At 45.2% G+C, this 27,116-nt stretch overlaps 1 protein-coding gene across 3 annotated transcripts in view; it reads right to left on the bottom strand.

Moving 5' to 3' along the window:
• Positions 1 to 23,227, bottom strand: part of SCLY (selenocysteine lyase) — a 39,027-nt gene extending 15,800 nt beyond the window's left edge. For 2 of the 3 annotated variants that reach the window (XM_007966830.3, XM_007966831.3), the window contains exons 1-7: positions 23,053 to 23,226; positions 19,061 to 19,173; positions 15,390 to 15,490; positions 14,072 to 14,252; positions 3,556 to 3,683; positions 3,183 to 3,347; positions 2,053 to 2,159 (exon numbers count right to left, since the gene is read on the bottom strand). In XM_007966830.3, coding sequence (XP_007965021.2) covers positions 2,053 to 2,159; positions 3,183 to 3,347; positions 3,556 to 3,683; positions 14,072 to 14,252; positions 15,390 to 15,490; positions 19,061 to 19,173; positions 23,053 to 23,141 — 884 coding nt within the window. In that variant the 5' untranslated portion in view covers positions 23,142 to 23,226. Of the gene's footprint in view, positions 1 to 2,052; positions 2,160 to 3,182; positions 3,348 to 3,555; positions 3,684 to 14,071; positions 14,253 to 15,389; positions 15,491 to 19,060; positions 19,174 to 23,052 lie in introns of all 3 variants that reach the window. The other variant, XM_007966829.3, reaches the window with a different exon arrangement.
• Between the last annotated feature and the right edge of the window lie 3,889 nt (positions 23,228 to 27,116).

The raw sequence follows: 27,116 nt of genomic DNA, 5'->3' as shown, positions 1-27,116 counted from the left end.
TTCAGCTCACAGATTTCCTTCCCTGTCCTCTTATTTTTCTATTAAGCCCATCCACTGAGCTTTATATTTTGGCTACTACAGTTTTTAGTTCTACAATTTCCAGTTTTCATTTAGTTCTTTTATGTTGTCCTTCTCTTTGCTGACACTTTGTTTCACTTGTTTCAAGTGTGTTCACAATTTCTCATTGAAGCATTTTTACTGTGTCTGCTGTAAAATATTTGTTAGATAATTTTAACGTCATCATCTTAGTGCAGGCATGTATTATTATTGTTCATTCAGTTTGAGACCTTTCTAGTTCTTGGTATGATGAATGATTTTCACTTGAAACCTGGACATTTTTGCCTTACATTATGAGAATCTGGATCTTATTCAACCTTTCTGTTTTGGCTGGCATTTTCTGACGTTGCGCTGGCAGAAGGGGTATGCCATTCATTACTGCCAACTGGAAGTAGAAGTCTAGGTTTCTTTTTTCTTTTTTTTTTTTTTTTGAGATGGAGTCTCTCTGTCACCCACGCTGGAGTGCAGTGGCGCGATCTTGACTCACTGCAACCTCCGCCTCCTGGGTTCAAGTGATTCTCCTGCCTCAGCTTCCAAGTAGCTGGGACTACAGGCATGCAACACCACGCCTGGCTAATTTTTTGTACTTTTAGTAGAGATGGGGTTTCACCGTGTTAGCCAGGATGGTCTCAATCTCCTGACCTTGTGATCTGCCTGCCTTGACCTCCCAAAGTGCTGGGATCACAGGTGTGAGCCACCGTGCCTGGCCTTTTTTTTTTTTTTTTTTTTTTTTTTGAGACAGAGTCTCGCTCTGTCACCCAGGCTGGAGTACAGTGGTACAGTGGTGCCATCTCGGCTCACTGCAACCTCAGCCTCCCAGGTTCAATCAATTCTCCTGCCTCAGCTTCCCGAGTATCTGGGATTACAGGCATGCGCCACCACACCTGGCTAATTTCCATATTTTTAGTAAAGACAAGGTTTCACCATCTTGGCCAGGCTGGTCTCAAACTCCTGACCCCAAGTGATCTGCCCACCTCGGCCTCCCAAAGTGCTGGGATTACAGGCATGAACCTATGTCTGGTCAACGTCTAGATTTTTTACTTGGCTGATGTTGACACCCTATGGGAGGACACTCCCTGTGACTGACAGGTGTGGGTCCAAGATCCCTATATGGTTTCTGCTGACACTTTGGTGGGGGTGCCTAAGTCCTGGTTCTCTACTTGGCCTTCTTGACACACCCGGGGGCGGTGTGGGATGCCTTGTTACAGCCTGTATTGGCGGAAGTCTGGGCTTCCCGCTCCATCTTTGCAGGCATGGATAGGCGTGGCCACACAATATCCTCTGTAGCATCTGGCTGGAGTAAAGCAGGTGTTGTCTACAAGTCTTTTGTCTTACTAGGCCATTCCTTTCCTGATCCACTGACTAGAGAGGACAAGCTTTGGTTGGGGCAATTTGTGTCTGCCCTTACTGGCATTTCAGGTTTGCCAGCTTCTCCAGCACTAAGTGTGGGATATATAAGGTGAGAAGAAAACCTGGGAACTCACCTCACCTCCTCCACCTCCACCTCCACCTCTACGCTGTTACTGTTTCTGCCTCTTGTTAACAAGTTTCTAACACAAGGTGTAGTGGGGACAACAACTAATTTCCCAGTTCACGTCACTGTACCTAGAGGGGACACAGGAGCTATCAGAAAGGAGACCAGGGTGCTTCTGCATGGCCCCGAAGTTAAAACGGCAGCAGGCCTCAGCCATGAAGGGTCCAACAGTTATCTCTTCAGTGGGCTGGGCCAAAATTACAAGGGGAATTGGATGCGTTGGAGCAGTTAAAAGAAACAGCGATTTCCTTCATTGCTTTCAATCATTCCCAAAGAGACTGTAGGTCCTGTAAGTCCTCGGTGTGAAATCAGTCAGTGGAGTCAGTTCTGACAGCAGCAGTGTGGACACTGCTACAGAGCCTCCACGAGACAGAGAAATGGCGCCATGTTTCTTTACAATGTCACTGCTCTACAAATGACACGGTCAGTAGGTCAGAGACCTTGTTAACTTTCTGCCTTACCCTGGCCTGAAATTCCGTTCTTGTCCACCTCCAAACAGCATAGGGTAGAGAGGGGTAAATTCACCAAGTCCTCGTACATAAAGTGCGCCAATCCTGGGACCATAAAACTGGAAGGAAACGTTGGTCATTTATTCAACAAGAACTTTCCAAGGACCTACTCTGTAGACACGCTAAGTGCCTAGAGGCACACAGGAGAAATGCTCCGCGATGCACAGTGCTTCCCTGGGGCGCCTCTGAGTGTCACCCCTTTTGACATGCAGAGTCACAAAAGCCTTCGGGGCAGGGTGGAACCCCAACCTAGGAGGCAACGCAGGTGCTAGACTCTTGTGCCCAGCTCTGTGGCAGGCAGCTCTCCCTCGCACGTCATGTGATAGAATTTGTACAAGGATCTCAAATCATATGGATCACGGTTTAAAAAAAAAAGAGAGAATGCATAAATAGAGAGGGGTTGGAACCAGCAGTTGGCCGCGGCCTTTCCTGCAAATGATTCCATGTTTCCAACCGACACAATGCAGAACTCTGGAGAGCCACAGTGTCAGGCCACCACAGATACTCCTTTAGAAACCAGCTGACGACCGTGCTTCAAAATTGAGTACTAAAAATATCTCAGGCCCTGGTATGCTGCCAGAAAGATGTGCAAAATTTTCAGAAGGGTCTTCACTGTTAACCCTTTCCCCCATACTCCCACCTTAAAGATAGCTGGTAAGTTTTTGTTGAGGAGCCGCATCTGAAATCACATTCGAGAAAGCAACAATTTCCTGTCCCCACATCTTCTACCCCACGCCCTCTGCATATGCTCTGTCCGCTGCAGAGACACTCGCTGCCTGGCCGAACCCCCTGCCTTACTCTCCCTGAGATCTCGACGTCTCCACCCCTAGCTTGGTCTACCGCCCCACCCTGCCCTATGTGGGCTGGGCACCCCCATCATCCCTGCCATGGCATTCAACTTGGCCTGCTGGCCATGTAGGGCTCCTCTCTTAAAGCTCCTGAGGACAGGGATCCCGTGTTGCTCCTCGCAGTGCCCCCAAGGCCTGGCTCACAGCGGGCAGTGAGGCTTACGGACTGAGGAGTGAACAGCCACCTGCGCAGCAGACTCTGCCCACAGAGGGAGGAAGCCTCTGCAGACATACCTTGTGGCCCACGATGGTAAGGAAGTCCACGCCCAGGTCCTCCACATCCACGCGCTGCTTCCCCAAGGCCTGTGCAGCATCCGTGTGCACGAGGATGGGAGGCAGCCCAGTTGCCACCCGTTCCTGGTTCAGGGCTTTAATGCGCTGACTGATTTCAGGGACAGGCTGACGGGGAAAGGAAACAGTTGAGTATGTTGCTCCGATTTGATGAAAACTGAATGACAGAAATCAGGAGTAGTGAGCACAGGCCAAATGTTATCAAAGTGAACAGAGAAATGGGAGAAGCCAGAGCTGGGAAACCTGAAACGCCATGAGTCTAAGCCGCTGTTCTTCCCCATGAGCGCTCCTTAAAGAGAAACAAAGGCTGACTCACCATGACAACGCCGGTCTCATTGTTGGCCAGCATGATGGTCACGAGGCGTGTGGTCGGGCGGACAGCTGCGAGGATGTCATCCACCTCTGCCTGCCCGCTCACCTTGGACACAGGGACAAAGGTGACCGCTGGGAAACAAACATGGGTACCGAACTAAGCTGCACAAATTGATTCCTCTCAAAACTGTATTCCAACAGAGCTTAACAAAACAGTTTTCTACCATTATAAAAGTAAATTGTTGTCCAAGTTCAGAAGACTATAAAGAAGAATATAAGCCGCCCATCATCATTCGCCCAGCGTCACTGTCGGGTGCTTCAGTGTGAACGCGTCTTTAACGTGGCTGCAGTGGGTGGATCTGTGTCGTAGAACCTATGTGCCTTTCTGCTTCTACAGGGACCGAAGGGGAAGTGGCAACAGGGACACAGGCTCTTGCTTTAGGGGAGGGTCCTAGCACACAGCACTTCACTGCCATGTGCTCGGCACCCAGCCAGTGCTGATGAAGCCACTCCTACGCGCCAGGCGTTGCCCCAGGCACTGACAGTCTCACTACTGCGGGTGGAAAATGAGCAGAGGAGACGACATGATTTAGCTTTAGTCCTTTGAGTTTAAAATGGTGAAAAACAAATGTATCCACTGCCCGCTCAGGGTCCTACTGATATGAAAGAGAAAACAGCCACTTCTCCGAATAAGAATCAAATCAAAACACCAACAAAGGGTATCTGGCCGGGCGCAGTGGCTCACTTTGGGAGGCCGAGGTAAGCGGACTGCTTGAGCCCAGGGGTTCAAGACCAGCCTGGGCAACATAGGGTAATCACGCCACTGCACTCCAGCCTGGGTGACACAGTAACGCACTGTCTCAAATAAAAGGGGGAGCAGTGAGGTATGTGGACTAGGAATTTTGAGGAGTCCCTAAAATGTAGCAAGATGATGGCATTAAATTAACAGTGAAGAGAATACTTAAAGGCAAATCTGAAAGGATCCAGTGGCCATGCAAGTTCAGGTTGGACAGCGGGAAGCGCAGGGCAGGGGCCAGCTACCAAGGCCGGCAGAGGACAGTGTCCCAATGTCCGAGCACTCCCTGCTCCCGTACACCAAGTCAGCAGCAGAGGCACTGACCTCAGACTGAGAGGCACTGACCTCAGACTGAGACAGCGCCACACGACCAGAGAGGAACGACAGGCACAAGGCAGGCTCCTTGTCTGGGGGAACAATCTAGAAAAGGGGGAAGAGCTTGAGGCATCTGCTAGGGGACTCAGAGGAGCAAAGCAAAAGCAGCTCTGTCCAGGGAAGTCACAGAGAAAAGTGAGCGGGGTCCACTGCCACGACCTTATGCAGCGCCCACTGTGGGCCCTCCCTTCCTGGGAGACACCTCCTGGGGAAACGCATTGAGAGCTGGAGATGAGCCCTCCCTAGCCCCTACATCAAACAACGAAATGCTTCCTCCATCCACAGGAACAATCCAGGATCCCCAAGTCCGAGGAAAAACCAGGATGAACAGGTAAATGACTGATTCTAGATCACACAGAAGCAATCCCAGGAACAGGAAAACTGAATAATTCTAACTGGTATCTTCAGTGTGTGGAAAAGCAGGAAAAAAGGCAAGCGATAAAAACTGCCTGCAACTGTACGTACAGAGATAAAGTATGATGACAGTGGCTCATCACACAGAGTCCTCAAGATAAACGAGAGAGAAATTATGAAAAAGAACCAAAAGAAAATCGTGGAGTTGGAAAGTACAACCGATATGAAGAGTTCACTGGAGGGGCTCAAGAGTTTGTTGGAACTGGCAGAAAATACATTTACTCAACATGAAGGTAGATTTACAGAGATTATGAAATCCAAATATAAGAGAGGAAAAACATGAGAAAGATAAACAGAGCCTCAGAGAAATGTGGGACACCATAAGGCACCAAATATGGAAAACAGGAGTAGCAGAAGGGCAGGAGCAAGAGAAAGGGGCAGAAAACGTCTCTGAAAAATAACGGCTGAAAATGTCTCAAATATGATGGAAAACATTAATCTACATACCCAAGAGGCTAAATGAATTCCAGGTAGGATAAAACACAAAGACATTCACTCCCAGACACATGATAATGAAAATGTTGAAAGCCAAAGACAGAGAAAGTATCTTGAAATCCGTACAAGAGATTCTGTCTCAAAAAAATAAAGGGAAAAAAGGGCAGTGTAACTGCATATTGCTTCTCTCAACTGATTTAAAAGCAACTGTATAAAGTGACATGTATATAATTATTTTGTTAGGGCTATAATACAATATTTCATGAGAACAGCACAAAGGAGGTAGGAGACAGCAGAATTGTCTATTAAGGAAAAGACACCAGATGATAATTCAGATCCATGGAACAAATGAAGATAATGTGAAAAGGCAACTAAGAAGGTTACTTGAACAAAATCTATAAACATACACTTGTTCTTTCTTCCCTTAGCTTCCTTAAAAGACATGAAATTGGCCAGGTGCAGTGGCTCATGCCTGTAAGCACTTTGAGAGGCCAAGGCAGGAGGATCACTTGAGCCCAGGAGTTCAAGACCAGTCTGGGCAACGTCAGGACACTTTATCTGCACAAAAAATAAAAAATCAGCTGGGTGTGATGGGATATGCCTGTAGTCCCAGCTACTAGGGCAGCTGAGGTGGAAGGATCACTTGAGCCTGGGAAGTTGAGGCTGTAGTGAGTTGTGATCGTGACACCAAACTCCAGCCTGGGTGACAGGGTGGAATCTTGTCGAAAAGAAAAGAGAGGAAAGAGGGGAGGGGAGGAGAGGGGAAGGGAGGGGAGGGGAGGAGAGGGGAGGGGAGGGGAGGAGAGGGGAGGGGAGCGGAAGGGAGGGGAGGGGAGGAGAGGGAAAAGGCAGGAAATTAATTAAAATGATATTTGTGGCTGGGTGCAGTGGCTCATGCCTGTAATCCCAGCATTTTGGGAGGCCAAGGTGGGCAGATCACTTTAGGCCAGGAGTTCAACATCAGCCTGTCCAACCTGGAAAAACCCTGTTTCTACTAAAAATACAAAAATTAGATGGGCCTGATTGTACATGCCTGTAATCTCAGCTGCTTGGGAGGCTGAGGCACGAGAATCACTTGAACCTGGGAGGTGGAGGTTGCAGTGAGCCAAGATTGCACCACCGCACTCCAGCTTCGGTGACAGAGCAAGACTGTCTCAAAAAAAAAAAAAGATATTTGTAACAATGCACTGTTGAGTTTGTAACATATATAGATGTAACACCCGTAACAACAAAAGCACAAAAAAGAAGAAGGAACAGAACTGTATAGGAGTAACATTTCTACATCTTTCTGGAATTGTTAGTATAAATCTGAAGTAACTACTGATAAGTTTATATGTATATAGTAAGCCCTTGATAACTACTAAGGAAATAATTTAAAAAGTGAAAAAAGCACTAATGAATTTTGATGTTAAACTAGAAAATATTCGTTAATGCAAAAGAAAACAGTAAAGGGGGAAAAGAAAACAAAAAATAAATGAGACATCTAGAAAACAAAAAGTTAAACTATAGGTGGTAATCCAACTATGTCAATAGTAACATTACGTGTGAATGATTAAACAATCTAATAAAAAGGCAGAGGTTGTCAGACTAGATTTAAAAAGAACTGGCCAGGTGCAGTGGCTCGCACCTATAATCTCAGCACTTAGGGAGGCCAAGGCTGATGGATCACCTGAGATCAGTTCAAGGTCAGCCTGGCCAACATGGTGAAACCCCGTCTCTACCAAAAATACAAAAATTAGCCAGCCACGATGGCGGGTGCCTGTAGTCCCAGCTACTTGGGAGGCTGAGGCAGGTGAATGGCTTGAACCCAGGAGGCGTAGGTTGCAGTGAGCTGAGATCGTGCCACTGCACTCTATAGCCTGGGCGACAGAGTGAGACTCTGTCTAAAAAACAAAACAAAACAAAACAAGAAAAGAATCTACAGGAGACCCATGTGTCCTGCTCAGGGCTCTTGGGGTGGGCCTAGTTAACCTTCTCCAAAGGTGACTTTTCCCTTTTCGTATTATTCACATCAAAGGTAAGTCTTAGATACCATGTGATGTTCAAGCAGTTTATTCTGGCAGCGGTCTTACAAGATAGCTAGCAGGAGCAGGCAGGTGGCAAGGGTCAGATACATTCACGTATCATGACTGCCTGACCCGGAAGGTCTCTGTCCGGAGAGCATTCTCAGAGGTTCAGGGATTCTTCCCCGTTCTTCTCTTGTATTTAGTCCAGGTCAGTTACCAGGTTTCTCTTCCGTAAGGGAGTTAAGCTATTTTGGTAAGGGTAAGCTTTGTATTTATGGTTTATGAGAGTTCCATCTATGCTGAGGTGGTCTTACCTCCTGGAAATTCCCCAGCCAGGGCTGGAAATCCCTAGGCCATATTGCATCATACTGCTAACTGACACACAGTGTCAGCCCTGCAAGACGTTTGCATGGGCCTATGGCTATCATTAATCTTATAGCCACAATATGTCTCTTACACTGTATTACAACATGTCAGATTTAAAGACATATACGGATTAAAAGTAAAAGGATGGAAAAAGATATTTATGCTAGCAGCAACCATAAGACAGTTGGAATGACTATACTTACATAAAATAAAAGGGACCAAAAAAAAGTTACTAGAGATAAAGATGGACATTTTATAATGATAAAAGAACCAGTTCATCCATAATACCTAACAAATATAAATGTATATGCACCTAACAATAGAGCACCAAAATACATGAAGCAAAAGCTGACAGGTTTGCAGGGAGAAACTGATTAATAGTGTGATCAACTATTAATCAGACCACCAATTAATAATAGCAGGATCACTCAAAATCACATTTTCAATAATGGATACAACAACTAGGCAGAATTTTAACAAGGGAACAGGGAACAGAAGACTTGAATAACACTATAAATTAAGTAGACCTAATAGACATCTACAAGACACTCCACCCAACAACAGCAGAACATACATTATCCTTCAGTGCACTTCACATATACTCTAGGATAGACTATATGGCTAGGCTACAAAATAAAAAAAAATAAAGAATTTAAATCAAAGTATTTTCTAGCTCTTAAGGAAGAAAATTAGAAATCACTAGCAGAAAAAAAATCTTAGAAATTAAAAAAACATATGGAAATTAAACAATACACTCTTAAATATCTAATGGGTCATAGAAAAAAATCACAAGGGACACTAGAAAATACTTTCTGAGATGAATGAAGATGAAGACACAACATACTAAAACTTGTGGAATGTAGTTAAAGCAGTGCTTAGAGGAAAATTTATATCTGTAAATGCCTACATTAAAAAAGAAGGTCCAGGCGTGGTGGCTCACACCTGTAATCCCAGCACTTTGGGAGGCCAAGGTGGGTGGGTCACTTAAGGTCAGGAGTTTGAGACAAGCCCAGCCAACATGGCAAAACCCTGTCTCTACTAAAAATACAAAAATTAGCTGGATGCGGTAGTGCACACACCTTTAATCCCAGTTACTTGGGAGGCTGAGGCACGAGAATTGCTCAAGTCTGGGAGGTGGAGGTTGCAGTAAGCTGAGATTGCGTCACTGCACTTCAGCCTGAGCAGTAAGACTCTGTCTCAAAAAAAAAATTTTTTTTCAAATCATAACTAATCTTTCACCTTAAGACACTGGAAAAAAGGAACAAATCAAACCTAAAACAAGTAGAAAGAAAGAACCTATTTATGCCTAGTGTTCCATCATTGGAACGCTAAGCTTGTGGGAGTTATTTATATCCTACTGCTCAAGGTTATTGCCAAGGTCTGATTTTTCACACACAAAAAAACTTGCAACCTCCGGCATAAATGGGTTAATAAAGATTGGTGTAGAAATTAATAAAATAAAGACTACAAAAATAACACAGGAAAATCAAAAGTTAGTTCTTTAAAGAGTTTAAAAAAGATAAATCTTTAACTAAATTGATCAAGAGAAAAAAAAGAATAAAATTACTAAAATCATGAATGAAAGGGATATATAAATCTTACAGAAATAAAAAAGCATTACCAGAGACTACTATAAACAATGGTATGCCAATAAAATTAGGTAACGAATGAAATGCACAAATTCCTAGAAGGACACAAACAACTGAAAATGACTCAAAAGAAATACAGCCTGAACAGACCTATAAAAAATAAAGAGACTGAATCAGCAACTTGAAAATTCTCCACAGAGAGAAGCCCAGGCCCAGATGTTGTCATTGGCAAACTCTCAAATATTTAAAGATGAATGAAAACCAAGTCTTCACAAACCCTTCCAAAAAACAGAAGAGGCGGGAACACTCCCCATGATTTATACAGGGCAAGTTTCACCCTGACACTAAACTAGACAAAGACACCACAAGGAAACTACAGACTAATACCTCTTATGAATACTGACAGAAAAATCTTCAGCAAAATAATAGTGAACTAAATCTAAAAACATATGAAAAGGATTAAATGGTTTAACACCCAAAAATTAGTTAAGGTAATACAACATTACAAACCGAATAAAGAACAAAAACCCACATGATCATCTCAATAAATGCAGAAAAAGTATTTAACAAAATCCAATACCCCTTTCATGATAAAAACACCCAACAAACCAAGCACAGAAGGGAACTTCCTCACCCTGATAAAGGCCATCTATAAAAAACCCACAGCTAACAGTATATGAAATTATGAAAGAATGAATGCCTTCCCTTACAATCAGCAGTAAGATAAGGATATCCACTTTGGCCACTTCTACTCAACATTGTATGGAGGTCCTAGCCAAGGCAATCAGACAAGAAAATAAAATTAAAGATATACAAGTTGGACAACAAGAAGTAAAATTATCTCTAGTTGTAGATGATATGACCCTCTATATAGAAAATCCTAGGAATCCATTAAAAAAACCTATTGAAACTAACAGTTAGGCTGGGTATGGTGGCTCACGCCTGTAACCCCAACACTTTGAGAGGCCAAGGTTTGGGTGATCACCTGAGGTCAGGAGTTCGAGACCAGCCTGACAAATATGGTGAAACCCCGTCTCTACTAAAAATAACAAAATAAATAAGCTGGGCATGGTGGTACCTGCCGTAATCCCAGCTACTTAGGAGGCTGAGGCAGGAGAATTGCTTGAACCCAGAAGGCGGAGGTTGCAGGAGCCAAGATCATTCCATTGCACTCCAGCATAGGCAACAAGAGTGAAACTCTGCCTCAAAAAAAAAAAAAAAAAAAAAAAAAAAAGACTAACAATTAGAACTAATAAATTCAGCAAAGTTGCAGAATACAAGAGTAACATACAAAATCAACTGTACAGTTGACCCTTGAACAATGTGAGGGTTAGGGGCGTGGCACAACTCATGCAGTTGAAAATATGTGTCTAACTTTTGACTCCCCTAAAACTTTTTATTTTTATTTTTATTTTTTGAGATGGAGTCTTGCTCTGTCGCTCAGGCTGGTGTGTGGTGGCACCATCTCAGCTCACTACAGCCTCTGCCTCCTGGGTTCAAGTGATTCTCCTGCTTCAGCCTCCCAAGTAGCTGGGATTACAGGTATGTGCCACCATGCCCGGCTAATTTTGTATTTTTTGTAGATGGGGTTTTGCCATGTTGGCCAAGCTGTTCTTGAACTCCTGACCTCAAGTGATCTGTATCCCCTTGGCCTTCCAAATTGCTGGGATTACAGGTGTGAGCCACCACACCCAGCCAGCTCCCCGCAAACTTAACCAACAAATAACCTACTGTTGACTAGAAGCCTAAATGATAACATAAGCACTTGATTAACACATATTTTGTATATTATATATTATATGCTGTATTCTCACAATAAAGCTAGAAAAAAATACTAAGAAAATCATAAGGAATAAAAAATATATTTACTATTAATTAAGTGGAAGCAGATCATCATAAAGGTCTTCATCTTCATCATCTTCACAATGAGTAGGCTGAGGAGGAGGAAGAAGAGGGGTTGATCCTGAAGTCATAGAGACAGTAGAGATAGGAGAAAACCCACATATAAGTAGACCCACAGAGTTCAAACCCATGCTGTTCAAGGGTCTACTACATCTACATATATTAGCAATAAACAATCCAAAAGTGAAATAAGAAAACAATTCCATCTACAATAGTATCAAGAGAATAAAACACTTAAGGATAAATTTAACAAAAGTGCAAAAAATCCTGAAAATTGCAAAAATTGCTGGAAGAAATTAAAGTAAATATAAAGACATCACATGTTAATGGATTGGAAAACAATATTGTTACGGTAGTAATACTGACCAAATTCATCTACACATTCAATTCAATCCCTATCAAACTCCTAGCTAGACTTTTTGCAGAAATTTACAAGCTTATCCTAAAATTCTTTTGAGATTTCAACAGATGCAGAATAGCCAAAACAATATTAAAAAATAATAAATTTGGAGAACTCCTACTTTCCTATTTCAGAACTTACTATAAAGCTACAGTAATCATAACAGTTTGGTACCAATCTAAGAATAGAAATATAGGTAAATGGAAGAGAGTTGACAGTCAAGAAATAAACCCTTACATATTATGGTCAGCTGATTTTCAATAAGGGTGCCAAGACCATCCATGGAAGAAGAGTCTTTTCAACAAATGTGCTGGAACAACTGGATGTCCACATGCAAAAAAAGTAAATTTGGATTCCTCCCTCACACCACACACAAAATTAACTCAAAATGTACCACAGATTTAAATGTAAGAGCTAAAACTATAAAACTCTTAGAAGAAAATATAGGAGTACATTTTCATGACCTTGGGTAGGACAAAATCTTCTTACATACGACACAAGGAACAACAACAACAAAAATGGACTTCACCAAAATGAAAAGTTTCTGTTCTCTAAAGGATACCATGAGAGCGAGAGCAAACCCACAGAATGAGAGAAAATATTTACAAATCATCTGTCTGATAAGGGACTTGTATCAAGCATATATAAAGAATGCTTACAACTCAATAAAAAGACAAGTCATCCAATTAAAATACGAGCAAGGACTTTAATAGACATTTTTCCAAAGAAGATATATACAAATGGCCAATGAACACATGAAAGATGCTCAACACTACTGGCCATCAGGGAATTGTAAATCAAAACCACACCTACTAGGATGGCAATAATCAAAAAGACAGATAACAAATGTCAGCAAAGACATGGAGGAATTGGAACCCTGTGACACTGCAAATAGGAGTACTAAGCGGTGCGGCTACTTTGGAAAACAAAGCTTAAGGTTAAACAGTTACCTTAAAAGTTGTCAGATAGTTACCACATGACCCAGCAATCCCACTCAATAGAATGCTAATTTTTTTTCCCCCAGAGATGGAGTCTTGCTGTGTCTCCCAGGCTGGAGTGCAGTGGTGTGATCTTGGCTCACTGCAACCTCCGTCTCCAGGGTCTAAGTGATTCTCCTGCCTCAGCCTCCCCAGTAGCTGGGACTACAGACATGCACCACCACGCCTGGCTAATTTTTGTATTTTTAGTAGAGATGGGGTTTCACCATGTTGGCCAGGCTGGTCTCGAACTCCTGACCTCAAATGATCCACCCACCTCAGCCACCCAAAGTGCTAGGATTACAAGGCTTGAGCCACTGCATCCGGCCAAAAAAATTTTTTTTTCCAAAAAGTCTTCATAGTCAAACCAAGCAGTTCAGCCACAGTCCCTTAATCTTGAAGAGAAATGTATTTTCTTTTTATTCACCTTCAGGTTTTCATATAGATTACACAAGCAAGCTCAGGCTGAGAAGAAAATCTGTTTCAAGGACAGTGTTGATTAATGGGCTGCCTCAGTTTTACAAGTTAATGGGCTACACCTGGTGAACATGTCGCTCCCTTTTGGGATGTCCTATGGCAGGAAAACTGAGAGGTGGCTCTGTCTGTGCTGTGTGACAGCCACAGGGCCACTGCTGCTGCAGTGAGCCTCCTCCTCCCCGCGGGCCCCTGCGCCTCCTGCTGCACCTGGGCACCACCTCGCTCTGCTTTTCCACACACAGTGGGAGGCCTTGCCTCATGGGTGCTGAGATTAGGTGCGGCAGCTCGCTTATTCCAGGCTTCACACCTGAAGTTTAGGGCTATTTGATCCTTTCCCTTCATGGGAGAGGAGAGTGGGAGCTGAGATTTTATGATGAAAACCAAATAATGACAAGCTTCATTTGCCCATTTGCAGGCGTACTATTTAAAGGTTAAATATTTCTTATATGCAAGTTTCAAATATCACTCAGTTTACACAAATGGCTAGTTCTACATATTCATTCTGGATGTTTTTCCTAAGGGAAGGTTTGGCCACACTGGCTGACGCCCTCGTGGCAGCTGGTCTCTGCACTGAGAGGGGCAGCCAGGGAGCCCAGCGCAGTGAGGGGCATCTATTCACCAAGGCGCCAGGGCCTGGCTCCCCATCAGAACCGGGCAGTTACAGTGAGTGGCACATTGAATCCACATCTCCGCAGTGGATCCCGGGCTCTGCCTGCAGGCCGCTCCCCGCCTCACAGCTGGAGCCCAGCAGGCTGGCCCCAGGGCCACCGTGCACCCACTCACCTGCCACTTGTTCTTCCGCCAGGTGCTCCAGGGGCAGCCGGATGGAGTCGTGTTCCACCAAGGAAGTAATGAAATGGGGCTTGGCCCCCTCCACTGGACTGTGGTGCCCACCCGCGTGTCCCTTTGAGGTCTGGTTTGCGTGGAAATGTTTCACCACAGAATGGATTACTAAATTATTTGACTGCAGAGATACAGCAAAAAAAGCATTTATAAAAACTGTGCTGAGGTAAGGGTTAGAGCAACACTTTCTGTTACTTAATTTCTTTTGTGGCTGATATCAAAAAAGCTTCAAAGAAATTCAGCTTCCTGAGTTGGACCTTTTGAAAGATTTGGGGTTTTCCAACATTCAAAAACTTGAGATTCATTTCCAGTCGATCATGTCTATTTTATTGTTAAGCAATATTATTAATTTTTAAGAATTTATATAAATGTATTGGTATAAGTGCAGTTTTGTTATATGCATAGAATATGATGAATTTTTAAATTTTATAAATCTGCCAAAAAGAGTATTTTGTCCAGCCACCCCCTACTGGTGGGAGTATAAATTGGTACAACCTCTACTGTGGGCTCTACTGTCACATCTACCAAATGAGCCCCGTGACCCAGCAAGTCCAGTTCTTGGACTTTTTCCTACAGCTATACTCACAGTGAAACCAAATAGTGTGTATAAAGGTTATTTATTAAGTGCAGCACTGTTTCTTACAGCAAAACCTTGGAAAGCTCTTAAATATCTATCAATTAGGGATTAAAAGGAATGATTCCAGGGCAAAAATGATGGGGAAACCTTTATGGAAATAACAATGCAAAGCAGGTTACTTTACGTATTACATTACGAAAATCCTATTAGCTACCTGAAATTTACTTAAAGGATATATACTAATGATCTCGAGCTAGTATGCAATATAGCAAGACCACACATTACTCTTTCTTTCTTTCTGAGACAGGGTCTCACTCTCTTGCCCAGGATGGAGTGCAGCAGCGTGATCATAGCTCACTGCAGCCTTGAATTCCTGGGTTCAAATGATTCTCCCACTTCAGCTTCCCTACTAGCTGGGACTACAGGTGTCACCACCACACCCAGCTCATTTTTTTTTCTTTGTAGATATGGACTCTCCCTATGTTGCCCAGGCAGGTCTCAAACTCCTAGGTTCAACCAACTCTCCTGCCTTGGCCTCCCAAAGTACTGGGATTACAGGCATGAGCCACCACACCTGGCCTACTCTTTCTTTAAATGAAAATGTAGCAAAAGGGAATCACTTTCTGTGTATTTTATTATAACTTGCAGCTAAAAGAACGTGAGCATGTTCAGAAGCTTTACCTCAGTGCCCCCGGAAGTGAAGATTATATCTTGAGGTTTCCCTCCTATCATCTTCGCGAGGCTTTCCCGGGCTGCATTTATAATATCCTTGGCCTTTCTTCCTTGAGGGACCAAAAAGGAAATTCGTTAACATTGCTTCACCAAGCCCTATCAACGCTTCTAAAAGGACAACCAAATACAAAGGAGTAAGAGGTCTGCGTGGGCCGTCCTAAGAAAAACCTGCCCCCTTAATGTGAGCACAGCAAAACACTACAACCTAGACACAACCTGGCAAAGGGGCGGCCATGAGACAGCAGCGAACCAGCGACCAAACAGAGAGTTATGAACTCCATGTGACCCAGAAACAAGTATGGGAGGTTGGCTAAGAACCTGGACGTCCCACAAGATGTGGCTTTCTTCTTACCAGTTGCTGTGGGGGGAAGCTGTGGCCATCTGCCTTGCTTCCCATTCAACAAGAGTGGAGAATGAAAGGATGGAATGAGTTGCAAACAACAAAAATAAGCAAAAACAGAACTCATGACTCCTCAACACAAAGTCCAGTGCCATATCTCATTCTGCATGTCGCCCACGGTGTACCTGGGCTGCGAAGGTTACTGTCTCAGGGACACACCTGCTTTCAAACAGGGCTGTGCATCCTGCCATCACTCAGTTTCACTGGCTAGAAGGAAAACACAGGAACCATGCTTGATGGGGCAAAGAAAGAAAGGCTCTGGCATGGGAATTCTGAAAGTTTCAGTGACCATCCTTACTGTACACACCAGGAGTCCCCAAACTTTTTTGACCATTCAGTCTTGTTTAAAAAAAAAAAAAATTGAACAGGCACCACTAAAACATATACTATTACAAAACATCATAAAAAAGAGAAACATAAAAAGCTGAGGTGAAATAAATACACAAAGTAATTCTGCCGCTCCTTAATGCTACTGTATAGATGTCAGTTTTAGTAGCAGTTTCCTAAACACCTAAAGCCTATGATGTTCAGGAAAACGCCATCATTTTACTTGGTGACACTAAAAGTTACCGTAATAAACTCTCACCCTCTCTCAGCCTTCCCTCTCTCAGTGATAATGGTTTGGCTGTGTCCCCACCCAAATCTCATCTTGAATTGTAGCTCCCATAATTCCCACGTGTCATCAGAGGAGCCCGGGGGGAGGTAACTGAATCACGGCAGCAGGTCTTTCCCATGCTGTTCTCATGACAGTCATTAAGTCTCAGGAAATCTGATGGTTTTATGAAGGGGAGTTCCCCTGCACACGCCCTCTTGTCTGCCGCCATGTAAGGTGTGACTTCGCTCCTCTTTCGCCTTCCTCCATGATTGTGAGGCCTCCCCAGTCATGGGAAACTGTAAGTCCATTAACCCTCTTTCCTTTATAAATTACCGAGTCTCAGGTAGGTCTTTATTAGCAGCATGAGAACAGACTAATACACTGAGGAAATGGCAACTCCATCCCTCAGCAGCCCAGGGCAAAAGCACGGGCTCTTTCTCTTTTCTTTCCCCACCAATTAATCCACCAGCAAATGCTGTAGGCTCTGTGTTCAAAAGACGTTCCGAACCTGACTCCGCCTCTCCACTGCCCAGCCACCAACCAAGCCAAGGCTACTGCTGTGATGTTCTCCTACCTGGCCCCCACCAGGGTCCGTTCTCCACATAGTGGACAAGGTAATGCCTCAAAAACCCAAACACATTTTGGGCACCATGCTTCATCCCTCCCCAGCAGGGTGCTGGGTACACAGTTGATGCTCAGTCCGTCAGTGCCGCTTACGTCAGCGGTTTCCAAAACCCCAAGGCCCTCTCACGAGCTCCACAAAGTCAAAACTGTTTTCATGATGATACTAAGGGATCAGCAGCCTTGTTCACGCTCCTTTTCTCACAGGTATACAGTGAAGCTTCCAGAGGCTTCCGTCGCTATGACGACGTAGTGACTTCAGTGGGCTGGACGGGGAGGTCTGAGCACTGGCTATCTTCCAGCAACAGGCTATCTTCCACACGCTCACGAGGTTTCTTCTGTTTTGCCGAAGATAGTTTATTTTTCACAAACATTCATGAACGCTGAGCTTATTTTCAGGTTTTTTTTTTTTTTGCTATTATAAGCAAGACTGTGATAAATATCTTAGGTATGTAAAATCTTTCCCCACATCCTCAACATTTTCCTTAAAATAAATTTCCCTCAAAGACTTTAGATAATAATATTTAGGCCGGGCGTGGTGGCTCACATCTGTAATCCCAGCACTGTGGGAGGCCGAGGTGGGTGGATCACGAGGTCAGGAGTTCAAGACTAGCCTGGCCAATATGGTGAAACCCCGTCTCTACTAAAAATACAAAAATTAGCCGGGCATGGTGGCGCGTGCCTCTAGTCCCAGCTACTTGGGAGGCTGAGGCAGAAGAATCGCTTGAACCCAGGAGGCGGACGTTGCAGTGACCCGAGACCTGAGATAGTGCCATTGCACTCCAGCCTGGGTGAGAGCGAGACTCAGTCTCAAAATAATAATAATAATATTTAAATATTATTAAATAATGTTTAAATAATAATACTGTGAAAATAATTAAACCACTCTATAAATTGATTTTTTTTCTTTTGCATTTCTATCTGAGTAGCAACAGAAAGTGAACTGCAACACTTCTGAGTTTATGGTTCTTGATTTGTGGAAACAAAGGCTGTCAAGGAAACCTAAAAGCCACTGCCAGGCTTCATTCAGGTCCAGAACAGGATTTCTCCGTGACAGCGATTCCCAGACTTTTTCATGAGACAATGCCTGTCATCGGCATTTAGTTATTCTCCGTATTCTCAAGTTTAATATGTCAGAAAGTTCAATTTTACTAAAGGAGAGACTGGATACAAGGCAACGTGCAGAAGATTAGCCAGAATAGACCAACAACTAAGCCAATGAATGACTAGTATCTAAGCTGAGGGCTTTGTTATTAAGCCTGTGAAACTTAACAGCAGCTGAATATGAGAACATATGAAACCTGTAAAGTTGTACACAAGTGTTACTAAACCATATGGCCTGGCAGTATTCTGTTTGAAGTTATTTTAGTTCATCATAATCCACAGTTAACACAGTTTATCTTAATTATCCCTAATAAACATTAAATAAGAAAGGTAAGACTTGAGTTTGCTCATCTATCTGAAAAACAGAATGTAACTCTGCCATATAACTGACTTGAAGCAAATTATTCTCCAAAACCTCCCATTTAATGCTCTACATGACAATAAGAATAAATTGGAAACATATAAGAATATTTATAACTAATTAATGAAAAAGTAATTTTCATTTTTAAAAAGGGCCAGGATTGTACGTTATCCTGATGACCGAAAAGACGTATTTTGCGAATTCTGTAAGGACTGACTGAGCTAGATCTGTGCAGTGCTCAACAGGCACTGACAGCCACTGCAAGGAACTCTCAGTAGACACCTTTCTCATCTGGGAAAGGGTGACAGGACAGCATGTTAAAGATTAAACATTAAAGGTTAAAGACTACAGTAGCAGCAGGGCTCAGCTTACAAATTGGGACTTCTCAGAAAAGAAACAATCAAAAATTACAGCTAAAGATTTGCAGCTAACAGAAATCTATTCAAAACAAAGCCATCATATGTGCGTGTGCAATTTCTCTAAGAGCGTCCCATCTCCATTATCTCCCATCTGTGAACATGTGCATCTTCTAGAATTACCTGCTGGATACAGGCTGCTGGGATTGCCCCAGGCTTCCCACATGGCCTCGGTCATGGCCTGGATAACTTCTGGCTCCAGGGGAGTGGTTGCATTATAGTCCATATAAACTTTCCTGAAGGAAAGAAAGCAAAGACACCCCTTAAGGAAAAGGAGACGGCACATGGGAAATACGGCTGCTCTGTGTCTATCCCATCAGCAGGAGCAAATAATGTCAAGGGCACGGCAGTCTCCTGCATAAGCACTGCAGACACCCACAAGCTGCACTTGGGAATATCCAGGATCTGCACTACTTGTGGAAAACGTATGCACAATTTCTAATAATCTAGTTTTTGCCAATTTCTTTTATAATTGATAGGACTTGGATTTTCATTTAGGTTTTCAAAATTTCTTTCTAGCAAGGCACAGTGGATCGTGCCTGTAGTCCCAGCCACTGGGGAGGCTGAGGCAGAATGAACTCTTCAGGCCAGAAGTCTGAGGCTGCAGTGAGCTATGATGGCGCCTATGAATAGCCACTGCACTCCAGCCTGAGCAACACAGCCAGATCCTGCCTCTAATAACAAACACTCTTTCTACCCCCTGGTAGGATTAACAGTCTGTTGGGCCCAGATTACCCATCTGACAGCTATAAAGGGCAGATCGTTGGCCCTTCTTATGGAAGGTGGGGAACAGCTGCATATTCCCAAGGGAACTTTCCTGTCTGCTGTTTTAACTTCATCAGAGTTTCGCCTTATTTCCCCATACCCGTTTTTGCGATGGCCTGTGGGGTTCGTGGTGACCTGGGCTTCTCCCTGGGGCAGGTGAACTTTGGCCCCAGACCTTGCACTTTCCGTTTCTTTGCCCAGAAAAACTACATGCCCTGCCTCCACCTTACTTTTTTAGATTTTTGTTCCAACTTAGTCCTCTTGTGACCCCCTGCCCCGCAGCTCTGTTTAAAACTACAGCTGGCTGGGCACAGTGGCTCACGCCTATAATCCTAGCACTTTGGGAGGTCAAGGCAGGTGGATCACTTGAGGTTAGGAGTTTGAGACCAGCCTGGCCAACATGGTGAAACTCCATCTCTACTAAAAATGCAAAAATTAGCCCTACTAGGGAGGCTGGGGCAGGAAAATCGCTTGAACCTGGGAGGTGGAGGTTGCTGTGAGCCGAGATCACGCCACTGCCTGGGCAACGGAGTGAGACTCTGTCTCAAACAAACAAACCCACAAAACTGCAGCCACCTATGTCCCTCCCTCCCCAGCCTGTAGGTCCCATTCTCTCCTTCCTTTCCAGGCAGCAGCAGCATCTGACACACTAGACTTGTTCCCTTACCATCCACCTTAATAGACTGACAGAAGTATGGCTCCACGGGCACAGGGGCTCTGTTTTCCTCACCACTGTGTCACCAATGTGGAAGCCCATGGGTGCCACACAGCAGGTGCCTGATTTTTATAAGATGACAAAATAAATGCCACAGAAAGAACAAATTCCCTGAAAGATCCCTCACTAAGTAAAATTTATCTGTATATGTGTTTACTAATATCCAAAATCTTTGAAAGCCTTTAGAAACATGTGTAGTAGTCCTGCCTGATATTAATTTACCTAGTTTTAAAATAAACAGTGCTTACACCAATCCACATGAAACCCCAGATACAATGACTAACTACGGCTGTTAAGACACAGAGTGTGGACAGAATGTGCATTATTGTAATGAAGCACCTTTTCTGTTCAAAATCACTCAATAGGCTAGGCGCTGTGGCTTGTGCCTGTAATCCCAGCACTTTGGGAGGCCAAGGCGGGCAGATCACCTGAGGTCAGGAGTTCAAGGTTAGCCTGGCCAACATGGCAAAACCCCATCTCTACTAAAAATACAATAAAATTAGCCAGATGTGGTGGCACATGCCTGTAATCCCAGCTACTTGGGAGGCTGAGACAGGAGAATCGCTTGAACCCGGGCAGTGGATGTTGCAGTAAGCCGAGACTGCGCCTCTGCACTCCATCCTGGGTGACAGAGTGAGACTCCATCTCAATTTAAAAAAAAAAAAAAACATCACTCAATAGGTACAAGGCTTTGACAAGTTTGACTTGCCGTCCTTTACCACTCTGGTACTAGTATTAATGTTAGGCCTCTGAGCCCAAGCTAAATCATCATATCCCCAGTGACCTGCATGGATACGTCCAGACTGCCTGAAGCAACTGAAGATCCATAGAAGTGAAAATAGTCTTAACTGATGACATTCCACCATTGTGATTTGTTTCTACCCCACCCTAACTGATCAATGTTCTTTATAATTTCCCCCACCCTTAAGAAGTTTCTTTGTAATTCTCCCCACCCTTGAGAACTTTGTGAGATCCAACCCTCGCCCCCAAAACATTGCTCTTAACTCCACCGCCTATCCCAAAACCTATAAGAACTCATGATAATCCCACCACCCTTGCTGACTCCTTTTTCGGACTCAGCCCACCTGCACCCAGGTGAAATAAACAGCCTTGTTACTCACACAAACCCTTTTTGGTGGTCTCTTCACACAGACCCGTGAGACATTAATAGTCCCAGGAAACCCCCAGCCCGGCTTGACTTTGCATGTGTCCTTAAGTCTGTTTCTCTTCCCTATAAATAAGCATCCAAAGGACCTTAGTCTAGCTAGTGTTTGTTGGGCGACTATAGCTCTTCAATCTGCTGCTGGGCTGAACAAATCTATGGCTCGAATTTCAGATTAATACTTTACACATTCCTTTGCTTCATTATTTGCTGCTTCCTTAAAATGCTATCAGTATTGGATGAGCAGGCTCAACTTTATTGGTTTCTTAACCAAAAAATAAAAAGTCTTGGGAATCTCGTTCCACTGATTCCATAGGGGATATTTTCCCAGATCCCTTCACTTTGTTCCAACCAAAGTAGAATGCCAAATGTGTGTGCTTTAGGCCTGGACCCCTCATATTCTAAGCACGGGTAGCGAATGAGCTCACAAAAAGGAAAAAGAGGGGTCTGGAAAATAAGACACACAGGTCGGGCGCCGTGGCTCACGCCTGTAATCTCAGCACTTTGGGAGGCTGAGACGGGCGGATCACGAGGTCAGGAGATTGAGACCATCCTGGCTAACACGGTGAAACCCTGTCTCTACTAAAAAATGCCAAAAATTAGCAGGGCGTGGGGGCGGGCGCCTGTGGTCCCTGCTACTCGGGAGGCTGAGGCAGAAGAATGGCGTGAACCCGGGAGGCGGAGCTTGCAGTGAGCCGAGATCGCGCCACTGCACAGAGAGAGAGAAGACACACAGACCGGAAAATGCATACCCCTGCCTCCTGCCCTTCTCGGACTTAACAAGTGTAGACACCACGTGCTCCGGGCCCCCGCGCTTCTCAGCGGTGGCCACCCCCAGTTTCCTGCAGCTGGGCCAGCAGCCTGGGAGAATCCTTAATTCCCTTTCACCTGCCCCGGTGCAACAGCTTCCTACCAATGCATCCGTTTCTGGGAGCACACCACATCTCCCTCCTAGACTGTTACAAGATCCCCAACTGGCTTCCCGGCTTCCTCCCGTCCCACGCCTACCCGCGCCCCTACTTTCTAGGAAACAGCCAGAAGGACTCCTTCAGAACACTTAAATTGCATCACTCCGTGATCAACCTCCGAGGCCCCATAAGGCTCCGAATGAACCCCGAAGTTCTTCCCGGGTCAGGGGCTCCGCCGGGTCACCTCCGACAAGTCCCCTGCCCTTCGCATCTGCTGTGCCCTCTTCCTGGCAGGCTCTGCTACCCCAGAACCTGTAAACCTCACCCTGGAAGTCACTCGAGTTTCGGCCCCAAAGTCACCTCTCCGTGGCCCCTTCCCGGGCCACAGCTCGCACCTGCTCCTCCTCGAAGCTCGCATCCCTGACTTAGACCGACCTCGAGGACATCCCCGCGCGGGACGCCCCACGCGAGAGCGGCCACAGGCCGGCAGCGCCCTCCGTCCTCCCGCGCGGGACACGCCGGGGGACGCCGGCCGCCTCCCCGGCCCTCCCCTGACGGCGCGCACCTCTCCGGCGAGTTGTGTTTTCCGCAGCTGCTGGGCTGACTCGCCGCGGGTGCGGGCGCATCCCTCCCCGGCACCACTCCCGCCTCCATCCCAGCCCCACGGCTACCGGGGCTCCAGCCTTCTTCCCGCGGAGCGCTACAAGTCCCGAGCGCTGGGGAGGAGGCGGGGCCGCGACGCCCGGACGCACCCGGATTGGCTGAGCGAAGCGCCCCCAGCCAATCCGCCCGCTTCACAAGGCCGTAGCGTGCCCAGTAGGAGGCGGGGCTGCGCGGGGGTCAGGTAAAGGGTTGGGGCGGGGCCTAGCGCGTCACAGAGCTTCCCGGGAACTTGGCGCAAATCCCCGCAACTTCACTTCCGGGGGAGCTCCGTGACCTTCGCTCTCTGGGGCAGGGCTGCCATCGGGCCGCGGCCGGCTAGTCGGCGTAAGAGCAGGCTAGGCCCGGGCTGGACCTGAGAAGCCGAGGCAGCTGTGCTGTCTTGCGCGTGCCCCCCTCTGGCTGCATGCGCGTGGAACCGTGCGCTCCGGGAGAGCCGGGGCCGCGTGGCCTTGTTCGCCGCGAACACTCGAGGGGAAGTGCCGGGACCGCGGCGGCAGGGGCAGGGCCCCGGGGATCTCCCGCAGGCCGCCATGGGCAGCGATGAGCAGGTCCGCTGGTCCTGCGCGTCCGTAGTCGGAGCGGCTCCATAGGGGACGTGGATGTCGTGAAGTTGGAGTCACGCGTCGAGGATGGACTTGAGGGGATCTGGAGTAGAGGATGGGAGGGCATTGAAAAAACAGGGCGAGAAATGAGGGACTCCAAGTGGGCGTGGAAACGCAGAAAAGATTAATTCAAGATCTGTTTAGGCCCTTAAATAGGAATTGGGGCATGAGGGACAGGAAGGAAGCAAGGATTAGCCAAGTGACTGGAAAGATGTTAGTGCCTTTATCTGGGGTAAGAGGGAACACGGGAGGGGGAAAGATGATGGGTTGAGCTTTGGACATGTTGAGTTGTCTGTGAGACAGTCACAAGTGTAAACATCCACCATTCAGGTGTCCCACCAACCGTTAAGAAAAGTCAGTTGTGAAAGTGGTAAAAAGGATCAAAAATCCCTGAACTCTCACGAAGCCATCCTACTATCCCTTGGTTTGTTGTTGTTGTTGTTGTTGTTTTTGGCATAATAGTGTGTCTAACTTTAATTGAGCCTTGAACTATGCCAGGCAGTGTTCTAAGTATTTTTCATGTGTTCACTAATTTAATATTGATGATGAACCCAGTCCGGTAGGTATCTTGTATATGAGGAATCCAAAATACAGAAAGGCATCTTGCCCAAGTTCACAGGAGTAGTGGTGGAGCCAAAATTCGATTTCAAGCATGCTTTGCCAAGAGGTTGAATTTTAATTGGCTTTTCAGGGGCGTTCTCTATTTTATATCCTGTTGGGGTCCAGAATAACTTGACTTTTCCAGCACAGCAAATCTGCACATTTCTGGACTCATTCTCTCTCATTCTTCCCTATAAACGCAGCTCATTTCTTGCAAATGCAGCCAATAGCAAAGGGCCCACCCACATTTAAGAAGCAAATGGATGCACAGAAGCATGAGAACAGTCAAAAGAGGAGGAAAGGAAAGTGAATTGGGAAGGAATATCAAAGAAGCCAAGAAGACAGATAATAGTGTCAAGTGTGACTGAGAAGCAATCCGAAGTCTCCTGTGCATAACAATTAGGAGGCACCGATAAACTAGCGAGAGAAGCCTCAGTTGTGGGAGAGGCGTGGAAGTTAGAATGCAAAGATGGGATATGAAAAAATGAAGAATGCACTCAACTCTTAAAATGGTTGAGAAAGGAGGAATTAAAACGGCGTATGAGATTACAGGCAAGCTGGGCGCATTGGTTCACGCCTGTAATCCTAGCACTTTGAGAGGCCGAGGTGGGTGGATCACCTAAGGTCAGGGGTTCGAGACCAGCCTGGCCAACATGGCAAAACTCTCTCTCTACTAAAAATACAAAAATTAGCCCGGTGTGGTGGTGCATGCTTGTAATCCCAGCTACTTGGGAGGCTGAGGCAGGAGAATCACTTGAACCCAGGAGGTGGAGGTTACACACTGGAACTGAAACCATGCCACTGCACTCCAGCTTGGGCGACAGAGTGAGACTCCGTCTCAAAAAAAAAAAAAAAAGATTAAGAGCAAATAGAGACTGAACATGTTCATAGGCTAAAGGGAGGTAGCTAACAGGCCATGCCAGAAAGAGGAGCCAAAGTCCTGGAGGAGACAATAGGGGACGAAGTTAAGAGCAAAGATGGATAGGGAAGTTAATAGGTATGGGGAGAGTTCATTCTCTAAATCTCTTTGGAAGGCCATAAGGATAGAAGCCTAAGGACAACGGACAAGGTGATGATTCATCCCAAGCACTCCTTGGGCCACTTAGGCAGAAATAAGGTTTGTGTTTCCACGTGGACATAGTGAGTATAGTGGTGGAGTCAGACAAGATAGTGTCCAACATGGAATGGTGACACCCAGAAAGAATTCAGTACAAACATACAGAAGCCTAGGTGTTGAGATAGCCCAGCTGAAAACAGTGTAGGGTGCAACATGCAGCAGCAGCTACCACCATTCCAAGTGTACTGGTCACACATGCAACAGATGGCCTACCAAGAGGTCTCTAATACAAACACAATTGCCCCATAGTGGCCAGACATTTGAGGAATGCCATCTCCAAGAAGACAGCACATGCACCACATAGATTTCTCACCTAAGGGAAAAAGTTAATAGAGCTATCAGAGTAAGTCTCCAATACAGCAAGATCTTGAGACAAATGGTTATTTTATTTAAAAAAAAAAAAATAGTCATGAAACAAGAATAGCGAAAAGAGATACTGGACATTAATAATCGAAGTTTAAAAAATAGAGTTGTCAGGGGTTGGGGGAGGAAAGGATGCATAGGCAGAGAACAGAATTTTTAGGGCAATGAACTATTTTGTATACTATAATGGTGGATACATGTAATATATTTGTCAAAATTCACAGAAGATACACCACCAATAATGAATCCTAATATAAACTATGGACTATGGGTGATGATCTGTTAATGAAGGTTCATCACTTGTTAACAAAAAATACCACAGTGGATGTTGATAGTGGAGGAGGTTGTGTGTGTGCACAGGCAGGGGATATATGGTAACTCCTCAATTTTCAAGTGAACCTAAAATTCCTCTAAAAAAAAAAAAAGGTTGTTTTTTTTTTTGTTTTTTTTCCAGAACCCCCCAACAGATGAGTTGAAGAGCAGAATAGGCATAGCTGAGGAGTGAATTCGTGAACTGGTCCTAGGAATTCTCTGATTATTGCTCAAAAGGATAGAGATGGAAAATATGAAATAAAATCGTCCATTGAATACGGTGATTCTCAGGCAGGGGTGATTTTTCCTTCCAGGGGTCCTTTGGTCGTATCTGGAGACAATTTTGGTTGCCAGAACGGGAGCTGTGGTGCTTCTGGGCTGTAGTGAGTAGAGGCTATTTATACTACTGAGCATCCCCACAATAAATTATTAGCCCCAAAGTGTCATCAGTGCCAAAGGGGAGAAACCCTGATGCGGTTCCACGTTTCCATTTGGTATCATTTCTTCTGGCAGAGGACTTTGTATTGCTAGTCTGCTGGTATGCTTCCTTCAGCTTTTGTACACATGAAAACTCGTTATTTTGCCTTCATATTTAATATGTTCCTTAGATCTAGAATTCTGGCTTGAGTTTTTTTCTTTCAGCACTTTAGAGTTACTTCTTCAATATTTTCTTGCTTGTGTTGTCTGCACGAGACATCTGTTGTCACCCCTATCTTTGTTCCTCTCTATGTTGTCTCTTTATTTCCTTCCTGCTTGCTTTGAATATTTTGCTCTGGCCAGGCACAGTGGCTCATGCCTGTACTCCCAGCACTTAGGGAGGCAGAGGTGGGAGGACAGATTGAGCCCATGAGTTCCAGACCTGCCTGGGCAATATAGCGAGATCCCGTTCTTCACAAACAATTTTTAAAAGTATTTAAAATATTTTGCTCTGTCACTGATTTGGAGCAGTTTCATAATGAGACTTCGTTATGG

This window comes from Chlorocebus sabaeus, chromosome 10, assembly GCF_047675955.1.
Source record: "Chlorocebus sabaeus isolate Y175 chromosome 10, mChlSab1.0.hap1, whole genome shotgun sequence".
NCBI classification, from domain to species: domain Eukaryota; kingdom Metazoa; phylum Chordata; class Mammalia; order Primates; family Cercopithecidae; genus Chlorocebus; species Chlorocebus sabaeus.
Note: the sequence above shows the minus strand (reverse complement) of the source record. Positions and strands in the feature narration are given on the sequence as shown.